Below are 12,705 nucleotides of genomic sequence, written 5' to 3' on the forward strand. Positions count from 1 at the left end.
AAGTGTTGGAGAGGATGTGGAGAAATAGGAACACTTTTACACTGTTGGTGGGATTGTAAACTAGTTCTAGGAGCTTTTTTATAAAATGATTAACAAAATAGACCACTAGCCAGGCTAATAGAGAAGAAAAGAAAGAAGAATCAAATAGACACAATAAAAAATGATAAAGGGGATATCACCTCTGATCCCACAGAAATACAAACTACCATCAGAGAATATTATAAACACTTCTATGCAAATAAACTAGAAAATCTAGAAGAAATGGAAAAATTCCAGGACACATACACCCTCTCAAGACCAAACCAGGAAGAAGTCAAATCCCTGAATACACCAATAAAATGTTCTGAAATGGAGGCACTAATTAATAGCCTATCAACCAAAAAAAGCCCAGGAGCAGATGGATTCACAGCCAAATTCTACCAGAGGTACAAAAAGGAGCTGGTACCATACCTTCTGAAACTATTCCAAACGATAGGATAAGAAGGACTCTTCCCTAACTCATTTTATGAGGCCAGCATCATCCTGATACCAAAACCTGGCAGAGACATAACAAAAAAAGAAAATTTCAGGCCAATATTCCTGATGAACATTGATGCAAAAATTCTCACTAAAATACTGACAAACCGAATCCAGCAGCACATCAAAAAGCTTATCCACCACAATCAAGTTGACTTCATCCCTGGGGTACAAGGCTGGTTCAACATGCACAAATCAATAAACGTAATCCATCACATAAACAGAACCAATGACAAAAACCACATGATTATCTCAATAAATGCAGAAAAGTCCTTCGATTAAATTCAACACCCCCTCATGCTAAAAATACTCAATGAACTAGGTATTGATGGAACGTATCTCAAAATAATAAGAGCTATTTATGACAAACCCACAGCCAATAGCACACCTAATGGGCAAAAGCTGGAAGCAAGGATGCCCTCTCTCACCATTCCTATTTGACATACTATTGGAAGTTCTGACCAGGGCAATTAGGCAAGAGAAAGAAATAAAGGGTATTGAAATAGGAAGAAAGGAAGTCAAATTGTCTCTATTTACAGATGATATGATTACATATTTAGAAAACCCCATTGTCTCAGCCCAAAAACTGCATTAGCTAATAAACAACTTCAGCAAAGTCTCAGGATACAAAATAAATGTGCAAAAATCACAAGCATTCCTATACACCAATAACAGACAGAGAGCCAAATCATCAGTGAACTCCCATTCACAATTGCTACAAAGAGAATAAAATACCTAGGAATACAACTAAAAAGGAATGTGAAGGACTTCTTCAAGGAGAACTACAAACCATTGCTTATGAAAATAAGAGAGGAATAAACCAGTGGAAAAACATTCCATGATCACAGAGGGGAAGAATCAATATCATTAAACTTACCCTGCTACCCAAAGTAATTTATAGATTCAATGCTATTCCTGTCAAGCTACCTTTGACTCTCTTCACAGAATTAGAAAAAACTACTTTAGATTTCATATGGAACCAGAAAACAGCCTATATAGTCAAGACAATCCTAAGCAAAAGGAACAAAGCTGGAGGCATCATGCTACCTGACCTCAAACTATATTACAAAGCTACAGTAAACAAAACAGCATGGTACTGGTACCAAAACAGATATATAGACCAATGGAACAGAACAAAGACCACAGAAATAACACCACACATCTACAACCATCTGCTCTTTGACAAACCTGACAGAAACAAACAATAGGGAAAGGATTCCCTATTTAATAAGTGGTATTGGGAAAACTGGCTAGCCATATGCAGAAAACTGAAACTGGACCCCTTCCTTACACCTTATACAAAAATTAACTCAAGATGGATTAAAGACTGAAATAAAAATAAACAAAAGATCAATAAAATTGTGTGCTGAAATAATAAAATCAAAATAGCCAGCTAGCCTGAGCAGAAATATAAGAGAACTTAAAGTATAACAAAAAAAAAAAAAAAAGAGAGAGAGAAAAAAAGAAATAAGACCCAAATAAACTCAGAGGAAAAAGGAGACAGTACAACAGATACCACAGAAATACAAAAGATCATCAGAGAATCATATGCACAACTATATGCTAAGTAACTGGAAAACCTATTGGATACTGATAAACTTCTGAAAACCTAAAACTCACCAAGATTGAATCCGGAAGAAATAGGACCTGAACAGATCAACCGGAGCAAAATTTAGTCAGTCATTCCAAAAAATTCCAGGACTGAATGGATTCACAGTCAAATTCTATGAAACATAGAAAGAAAAACTTCATACCAGTTTTAGAACTATTCCAAGAAATTAATGAGGAGAGAACTCTCCCTAACTCAATCCACAAAGTCAATATTATCCTGATACCAAAACCAGACAAGGACATACAAAAAAATAAAACTCCCAACGAGTATCTCTGTTGAATATAGATGCCAAAATACTCAACAAAACACTAGCATAATGAATCCAACATCATATCGAAAAGATAATACACCATGACCAACAAGTATTCATCCCAGGGATGCAAGGATGGCTCAACATGTGAAAATCAATAAACCTGATACATCTCATCAACAGAATAAAGGACAACCCCTTTGAAAAGAGGGCAAATGAACAGACATCTCGCAAAATAATACATACAAGCATCCAACAAACATATGAAAACATACTGAGCATTACTAATTATGACAGAAATTAAAACCATAATAAGATACCATCTTACACCAGTCAGAAAGCCTATTATTAAAAAGTAAAAAAAAAAAGAAAACAAAAATAAAAAACAAAAGAAAACCAAAAAAACAAAAACAGATGTTGACGAGGATGTGGAGAAAAGGAAGGCTTATACACTGTTGGTTGGAATGTAAATTGGTTCAATTCCTATGGTAAACATTATGGAGATTTCTCAAAGAACTAAATTAGAATTAACATTTGACCCAGCAATCCCACTACTGCATATCTACCCAAAGGAAAAGCAATAATTATATTAAAAAAGATACCTGCACTTCTATGTTTATTGCAGCACTATTCACAATTGCAAAGTCATGGAATCAACCTAAGTGCTCATTAAGGGATAATTAGATAAAGAACATGTAGTATTTATATACCACGGAATACTATAAAGCCACAAAGAAGAGTAAAATCATGTATTTCACAGCAACATAGATGGAGTTGAAACCCATCATAATACATGAAATAATTCTGAAACAGAAAATCAAATTTATCACGTGTTCTCACTTGTAAGTGGGAGCTAAACAATGTGTACACATGGACATAAAAATAGAAATAATAGACGTGATGACTTCAAAAGGGGGGAGAATAGACTGTCCTAGCCAGAATAATCAAAACAAGCGAAAGAAATAAATAGAATTACCTAGCGAAAAATCAAACAAGAAAAAGAAATAAAAGGCATCCACATTGGAAAAGAATTCAAACTATTCCACTTTGCTGATGATATGATCTTACATCTAGAAACCCCCAAAGACTCGACCAAAAAAAACTTCTAGATTTGATAAATAAATTCGGTAAAATAGCAGAATACAAAATCAACATAAAAGTGAGTAGCATTTCCATACACCAATAATGAACTAGCTGAAGAAGAAATCAAGAAGGTAATCCCATTTATAACAGCTATAAGAAAAATACCTAGGAATAAACATAATCAAGAAAGAGAAGATCTCTGCGAGGAAAACTACAAACACTGATTAAAGAAATTGAAAAGAACACAAGCAAAAGACATGACATGCTCATGGCTGTAAAAGTTATAGGACCTGGTCCCTGCTAGATAAGATGTGCAAGCACTAGAGTGGAGTTAGAATATGCAAGGGGAAGAGAGTGATGGCCACAAAGCATAACTATTTCATGAAACTCCTTTAAACAGAAACAAATGACCGAAAAAAAGTTCTGAGCCCCAAAACCCACTACTACCACCAACGCTAACATAATATGCATAATGCTGTAAAAGGATTCAGATAAAGAATGATACTTGTTTAGTTTCAAATATATATAGTACACTCTTCTTTATAAATACCTAAGGCAGTTTTTTGATGCTTGCTCCTAAAAAGCATAATAAAAACAATAATGTGTGCTATAGAGAAAATAAGCTTCACATACTCAGAAAATCACCTTTTAAACAGAATCATTCCATGATGTCTCTGACCATTTATTTTAATATGGTCCCTATAAATGATATATTTTAAATGATATATTTTTCTTTCTCACATCTTTCCCTTTTCAGTTACTGCTCATAATCTTATGACTACAACTGCTATTACTATGAAGTTAGGTGTCCCAGTAATTCCTTGACTTTTTACTTCCTTCTGGGAGGAAGTAAACCATAGCTTTCTGTGGCACACTCTAAAATCTTTTGGCCTTACATGTTCTCCACCTGACAGTTTCACCCTAAATGTCCTTACTTCCCACTTCTTTCCAACACTACCCCTCAACTTCAACCAATACTTCTGATGCTCTCTTTCTCTGCTAGCCATTTCTATCCTTTTCTCCAGCTATCCAAATCCTAACCATTCTTCAAGGCAAAAATCTTGGCATTACCTCCTTTATGAAGTCTGCTCTCATTACCTTTGGCTGTAGGGGGATGGTGTGGAATAGGGTAGCTTCCAAGGGCCTTTGCTTTTATCTGTACATTTTGCCCTTGCCATCAGTGAGACAATTTTGGGTCCTTACAGTATCTTTCCTTTTTTAAATTCCTGAAGCAAGTCTATGATCACCTGAAATCAAAGACCTTTGAATGACATATGTCGTAAGTATCATATTTTAATGATTCATTTTTATTGTCTTCAATATTAGCATTAGGTACAGTATAAGCACTCAGTTGGACCTTCTCTATCCAATTCTGTAGCCACTGACTACCTGCGGCTTTGGGAAATTGAAATGTGACTAGCCCGCAAGATAAAATGTGCTGTAAGTGTGAAATACACATAAGATTTCAAAATCTCAATACAAAAAAATGAATGTAGAGGATAAATACATTTCTATATTGATTATATATTGAAATAATATGTGTATAAAATAAGTTACATGAAATAAAATATTACTAAACTTATTTTCACTTATTTCTTTTTGTCTTTTAATGTGTCAACTAGAAAATTAAAATTACATATATGTCACATTTTATATTTGTGTTGGGTGGCACTTATTTAGAATAACTTTTTTATAAATATGGAAATAAAAAGGATAAATTGTTATTTCCTTGAATTTTAGGAACTTGTAAGAATATTTATAGTTAGATCCTATATACAGAGAATTTCTATCTGTACCTGGATCCTGATATTCTAAAGAATCTATTCTGGGAGCTGTGGTTTATACTATAGAAGATACATCCATTCCTAACTATGATGCTTTTCTTAAATATACAGTTATATTTAGATTTCTTAGATATACAATTATATTACAATTTAGGTTTACAGTTAAATTATAGCTATACAATTAAATTACAGTTTAGGTTTCTTAGGTATACAATTTTATTTAGGTTAATGAACATTAGAAAACAGCAGCAAAAGCATCACTTTTCGACCATATGTGGTCTTTAACAAATTTCTAGTGATTGACAGTTTAAGGCAGATACAGAATTATTTTATTTCACTTGACTTTAATCACTGAAAGTATTTATTTATTTAAATGCAAATCACTTTTATTTTCAGGCTTGAGAAAATAATAAGGTATTTCTGTTACAAGTTGTAATTTCAAATAGCATAGTTCTTTTTTTTTAAGTTCCAACATAAGTAGCAATAAAAGCTAATAAATTCCTGTCAGAGGATTTAGTTTAGAATAAACTAAAGCTGAACACATCAAAAATAGAAATATTTTATGAATTTCACCTTGAAATTGATACTATGTATCAAACAGAACTTGGCATTAATACAAACTATACTTACTTGATACTCTTGCAGGTTTTTCTGCTAAAAAGAGAATATAAATAAGTTTTGTTTAACTGAGATAAAATGCAAGGAAATTATAAATCAGTGGACTTTATAAAAATATCTAATTATTTTGTTTCTTGCTTATTATTTAAGAATCAATGAAGAAATACAGTCCTCTATTGCCTGTCAACATGAGTCTTTGTTTTATCATAATTTTTAATTTTTTAAAATTTTTATTTAGAGATGGGGTCTCAGTTGCCCAAGGTGACATGAAGTAGTACAATCATAGCTCACTGCAGCCTCAAATTCCTGTGCTCAAGCATCCTCCCCCCTCTGCCTCCCAAGTAGCTGGTATTACAGGTGTGAGCGACTATGCCTGGTTGATTCTTTGAATATCTTGTTTAATCTATTTTATCTAAGAACATATGTCAGCTATCAAAAAAGCTATTCATCAAAGTGTCACAAAATATTTATGCTTTTTAAATATTCTTACTAAAATCAGGATCTTTGTAAAATTAAGAGTTTTGGCTCAACTATTATTATACCTGACTTGAATAAAATTACTTTGTATTTTGTAACAGCTAAATATTTTCTTTAAAATTTCCAGACTTCATGAAATATATCATTTAGAATTATTTTTCTTTCAAAAAATAAGATAAATAATTACCAGACTATAAAATAAATCTTAAAAAACAACATGCAAAGTAAGTAAGTTTACTTTTTCATAATAATTTCTTTATTTCAATGAGAGATTGTTATTTTTCAAAGAAATGTGCTTTCTTGTTAAGCTGCATGTAGGACAAAACGACTAAGGTGAAATTATTATCCCAAATACTGGAGCAGACATTCTAATTTCTTGAAAAAGACTAGTAACATTTCCATTCTAACATTAGTCTAATTTAAAGAGCCAGGCTAGAAAATATAACTTTTAAGCAATCTGTATTACATGGTTTATTGTGAGATTTGTAGAGTTTCTAACATAAACCTCAGGATTAAAATTTTATTAAAATTAGGTTATTCCTATTAAAAACATTTTCAGCTTGGATAGATATTTTCTGTATCACTGGAGTACTATGCTTCATGCATAAAATTATAAAATAAATAATTTGGATAACTACTTCACTAAGACTAACATGTTATTATTTTTTTCTTTAAAAATACTAGCATTGGTTAGGAAGGTAGAAATTCAGGGAAAAAATAGACTTTCACTGATACATAATGAACTGTTAAATGCAGGAATGAATAAGGATATGCCTGCTCTCAATGATCTCTGCGTTGGACTTGTGCTTTTGTATGTAACCACAATATGAAGACTTTAAAATGACAGATTCACAGAACAGAGTAAGAAATCGGAATCAGAAGTCTGAATCGCTTGTACAGCTGAGTTACAGAGGTTTCCTCAAATCATCTCTCCAATACATCACTCCCTTGGGGGCAAAGTGGGATATACTCTATCCTTGGGCTGCTCTGATTGGCAGAAAACTTTCTCTTGTATTTGCAGCAGCATAATACTGAAGTGTGAATAGATGGCCTTAACCATTATAGTGTTTGGAAGCATAACAAACTTGGAGCCAAATCTTGTCTGTACCATATAAATGCTCTTGATATGTCAGATTTTCTTACATTGCACTTATCTCACCTTCAAACTGGGCATGATAACTGGGCTTTCCTAAGGATTAATTAAACTAACAATAGGAAAATGTATAACCATACATTTTCTAATTAATTTATTTTTCTCATTATTCTGGCTGATTATCTCAAAGGATATTAAACAATATTTAAAAGACTGTTTCAATATAAAATTGTGTCCCTATATTATTCTACAGATGTAATTTTCCTTTTTATTGAAAGTTTACCTCTTAATATTAGTGATAATTATGAATACATTAATACTTTTATGTGTAAGTGGTATGTCTAGATATATCTAGTCATTTCAGGGATACACACCACAGTGAGCAGTAAAAGGGAGTCAGTGAAAAACAAAGCTTTTTCTCTGCCTACTAGAGATCTATGTATTTGCTATGAATGGAAATAGTTGTCTTAGTTATGTTATGTTTACCTAGCAACTTAGAATTTAAAGCACTTTTTTAAAGTAATTGAATTTGCCTAAAATTATGTTGCCAAGGCTACATAATTTAGTATAAACCTTATTTATAGTTTTATGATAATAATATCAGCAAAATAGATCATTCTCTTTTTAAGAAACAAATGTCTCCATTGTGCATGCTGGCATTTCCTATTTTGTGTCTAGGTTGAATTAATTTAAAGGTCTAATTTATAAGTAATAAAAAAAATTCATGATCTTAACTATATGTTATTTAATCATAGATGAAAATAAATCCCAGTAATATTTATTTTTACTACCATATTACTTTTGACATTGTTCATGCTAAAAAAGTCTTTTGTAATTGAGAACTTTTTCTTCTGGTGTGTAACAGAATATTTTGTACATGTTAATGTTGCTGATAGTTCTGATTTCTTCACATTTTCTGATTTTCTATTGAAATGTAAGCCTTCTGCTAGATTTTCTACCTGTCCACTTACTCTGCTGTTAAGAGAAGTTTGTATCTTTTAGATTTCTTTGTTTCAAAATAATTTAATATTAATATTAAGCAACAAAATAATTCAGATATTTTCATACCAACATAGTACTTATGTAATTCAAGATTACCTTTTGTCACATTGTGTAACTGAAGACTTTCTTTTCTTGTTGAGACTGTTAATAAGGAAAATGTAAATTAAAATTAAATTTTTAAAGTAAATTTCCATAAAAATTATCTCACATCAATGCCGAGCTTTAAAGAATGAAGATAATTTAAGTGTTATAAACATTTTCTCAAGGTGGTTTTCAAAAATTTTTTCTATCTAACTGGTACCTAACAAAAATAAATGTTAGCACTAGACATTGCTTTATAAACAGAGGTATAACATGAATGCAGGAACAAAATTAACTAGAATCTATGAAAAATGGGTCATTCTGATTAACTGGATTTGGAGATAAACAAAATGAGTTATTTTGCCATTGACAATAATTCTGATATGCCTAAGAATGCTTTCCTACTGATCTAATAAACTATCTCTTTGATAATTAAGACCTTTGTAAGCTTTATGATAATTACACTCAAATCAGTAATTGTCATATTATATGGTGTAGTTTTCTAAATAAATAAACCCAATGCTAAGAAAAATGGCAACGCTGCGATTCATTTTATACCTTGCTCATCAGTGGCAGAACAAATCAATGCTTATTTGCGTGGGTTGGCTTACATCCATTGCTTCTTTGACACTGCTGTTACTAGATATTCACCAATTACCACATTTCTTCTTTTACTCATGCTAGCACTCATCACATACATTTTTTAAAGTTTTTTTTTTTATATGGTATAAATACATTTTGACTTAAAATATTTTAGCTTCAGGGCTTTGCATGCTTTTTTTTATTCTTTTAAAAAATTACCTTTTTCTTCTTTAAGATGCTTCATGTCTGCTTTTTCTGTGTAGAAGAAATAGTAACAGGGTAATTTATTTACTTTTTTATTTTTAATTATACTTTAAGTTCTGAGATACATGTGCAGAACATGCAGGATTTTAAATAGGTATACATGTGTCATGGTGGTTTGCTGCATCCATCAACCCGTCGTCTACATTAGGTATCTCTCCTAATGCTATCCCTTCCCTTAACCCCCACTCCCAGAGAGGCCCCAGGGTGTGATGTTCCCCTCCCTGTGCCCATATGTTCTCATTGCTCAGCTCCCACTTATGAGTGAGAATATGCAGTGTTTGGTTTTCAGTTCCGTGTTAGTTTGCTGAGAATGATGGTTTCCAGCTTCACCCATGTCCCTGCAAAAGACATGAACTCATTCTTTTTTATGGCTGCATAGTATTCCATGGTGCATATGTGCCACATTTTCTTTATCCAGTCTGTCACTGATGGACACGTGGGTTGCTTCCAAGCATCGGTCACATGCTATTTCTGGTTCTAGATCCTTGAGGAACTGCCATACTGTCTTCCTCAATGGTTGAACTAATTTACACTTTCACCAACATTGTAAAAGCATTCCTATTTCTCCACATCATTTCCAGCATCTGTTGTTTTCTGACTTTTTAATGATTGTCATTCTAACTGGTGTGAGATGGCATCTCATTGTGGTTTTGATCTGTATTTCTCTAATGACCGGTGCTGATGAACTTTTTAAAATATGTTTGCCTTCTTTTGCGAAGTGTCTGTTCATATCCTTCGTCCACTTTGTGATGGGGTTGTGTGTTTTTTTCTTGTAAATTTCTTTAAGTTCCTTTTAGATTCCAGATATTATCCCTTTGTCATATAAATAGATTGCAAAATTTTTCACCCATTCTGTAAGTTGCCTGTTCACTCTAATGATAGTTCCTTTTGCTGTGCAGAAGCTCTTTAGTTTAATTAGATACCATTTGTTAATTTTGGTTTTTGTTGCAAATGCTTTAGGTGTTTAAGTCATGAAGTCTTTGCCCATGCCTATGTCCTGAATGGTATTCCCTAGGCTTTCTTCTAGGGTTTTTATGGTTTTAGGTCTTACATTTAAATCTTTTTCTTTGCTTTCTTTTTTATTTTATTTTTTATTTTTTAGACAGTCTCACTCTGGCACCAAGCTAGAGTGCAGTGGCACAATCTTGGCTCACCGCAACCTCTGCCTCTCAGGTTCAAGCGATTCTCCTGCCTCAGCCTCCCAAGTAGCCGGACCACTGGCGTGTGCCACCATGCCAGGCTAATTTTTGTATTTTTAGTAGAGACAGAGTTTCACCATGTTGACCAGGATGGTCTCGATCTCTTGACCTCATGATCTGCCCACCCCAGGCTCCCAAAGTGCTGGGATTACAAGCATAAGCAACCACGTCCAGCACGTTTAAATCTTTCATGCATCTTGAGTTAATTTTTGTATAAGGCATAAGGAAAGTGTCCAGTTTCTGTTTTCTGCATATGGCAAGCCAATTTTCCCAACACCATTTATTAAACAGTGAATCCTCACTTTCCCCATTGCTTGTTTTTGTCAAGTTTGTCAAAGATCAGCTGGTTGCAGATGTGTGCCGTTATTTCTGAGGCTTCTGTTCTCATTGGTCTATATTTCTGTTTTGGTACCAGTACCATGCTGTTTTGGTTCCTGTAGCCTTGTAGTATAGTTTGAAGTCAGATAGTGTGACGCCTCCAGCTTTGTTCTTTTTGCTTAGGATTGTCGTGGGTATGTGGACTCTTTTTTGGTTCTATATGAAATTTAAAGTAGTTTTTTTCTAATTCTGTGAAGAAAGTAAATGGTAGCTTTATGGCAATAGCGTTGAATCTATAAATTACTTTAGGTAGTATGGCCATCTTCATGATATTGATTCTACCTATCCATGAGCATGGAGTGTTTTTCCATTTGTTTGTGTCCTCTCTTATTTCCTTGAGCAGTGTTTTGTAGTTTTCATTGAAAAGGTTCTTCACATCCCTTGTAAGTTGTATTGCTAGGTATTTTATTCTCTTTGTAGCACTTGTGAATGGGAGTTCACTCATGATTTGGCTCTCTGTTTGTCTATTATTGGTGTATACGATTGCTTGTGATTTTTGCACATTGAGTTGCATCCTGAGACTTTGCTGAAGCTGCTTATCAGCTCAAGGAGTTTTGGGGCTGTGACGATGGGATTTTCTAAATATACAATCATGTCATCTGCAAACAGTGACAATTTGACTTCCTCTCTTCCTATTTCAATACTTTTATTTCTTTCTCTTGCCTGATTGCTCTGGCCGGAACTTCCAATACTATGTTGAATAGGAGTGGTGAGAGAGGGCACCCTTGTCTTTTGTTGGGTTTCAAAGGGAATGCTTCCAGCTTTTTCCCATTCAGTATGCTATTGGATGTGGGTTTGTCACAAGAAGCTCTTATTATTTTGATAAAAATTCCATCAATGCCTAGTTTATTGAGTGTTTTTAGCATGAAGGGATGTTGAATTTTGTCAAAGGCCTTTTCTGTATCTATTGACATAATCATGTGTTTTTTGTCATTGGTTCTGTTTATGTGATGGATTACATTTATTGATATGTGTATGTTGAACCAACCTTGCATCCCAGGGATGAAGCCGACTTGATTGTGGTGGATAAACTGTTTAATGTGCTGCCAGTATTTTATTGAGGATTTTCGCATCAATGGTCATCAGGAATATTGGCCTGAAATTTTCTTTTTCTGTTATGTCTCTGCCAGGTTTTGGTATCAGGATGATGCTGGCCTCATAAAATGAGTTAGAGACGAGTCCCTCTTTTTGTATTGTTTGAAATCATTTTAGAAGGAATGGTACCTGCTCCTCTTTGTACCTCTAGTAGAATGTAGAATTTGTCTGTGAATCTGTCTGGTCCTGGGCTTTTTTTCTTTTTTTCTGGTTGGTAGGCTATTAATTACTGCCTCAATTTCAGAACTTGTTATTGTTTTATTCAGGGATTCGACGTCTTCTAGTTCAGTTCTGGGAGGGTGTGTGTATCCAGAAATTTATCCATTTCTTCTAGATTTTCTAGTTTATTTACGTAGAGGTGTTTATAGTATTCTCTGATGGTAGTTTGCATTTCTGTGGAATCTGTTGTGATATCTGCTTTATCATTTTTTACTGTGTCTATTTGATTCCTCTCTCTTTTATTCTTTATTAGTCTGGTTAAAGGTATATCTATTTTGTTAATCTTTTCAGAAAAACAACTCTTGGATTCACTGATTTTTTTTAAGGGTTTTTTATGTCTCTCACTCCTTTAGTTCTGCTCTCTTAGTTATTTATTGTCTTCTGCTAGCTTTTGAATTTGTTTGCTCTTGCTTCTGTAGTTTTTTTTTTTTTTTTGAGATGGAGTCTTGCTC

The 12,705-nt window shown here is 33.4% G+C and overlaps 1 protein-coding gene across 2 annotated transcripts in view; it reads right to left on the reverse strand.

Moving 5' to 3' along the window:
• The window catches only part of TRDN (triadin), a 420,523-nt gene that overhangs the window by 33,051 nt on the left and 374,767 nt on the right, over nt 1-12,705 (reverse strand). For both annotated transcript variants that reach the window (XM_011944454.1, XM_011944455.1), the window contains 3 exons: nt 9,318-9,353; nt 8,532-8,576; nt 5,876-5,899 (listed from right to left, as the gene is read on the reverse strand). In XM_011944454.1, coding sequence (XP_011799844.1) covers nt 5,876-5,899; nt 8,532-8,576; nt 9,318-9,353 — 105 coding nt within the window. The remainder of the gene's footprint in view (nt 1-5,875; nt 5,900-8,531; nt 8,577-9,317; nt 9,354-12,705) is intronic.

The sequence above is a fragment of the Colobus angolensis genome, unplaced genomic scaffold, assembly GCF_000951035.1.
Source record: "Colobus angolensis palliatus isolate OR3802 unplaced genomic scaffold, Cang.pa_1.0 Scaffold231, whole genome shotgun sequence".
Lineage (NCBI taxonomy): Eukaryota > Metazoa > Chordata > Mammalia > Primates > Cercopithecidae > Colobus > Colobus angolensis.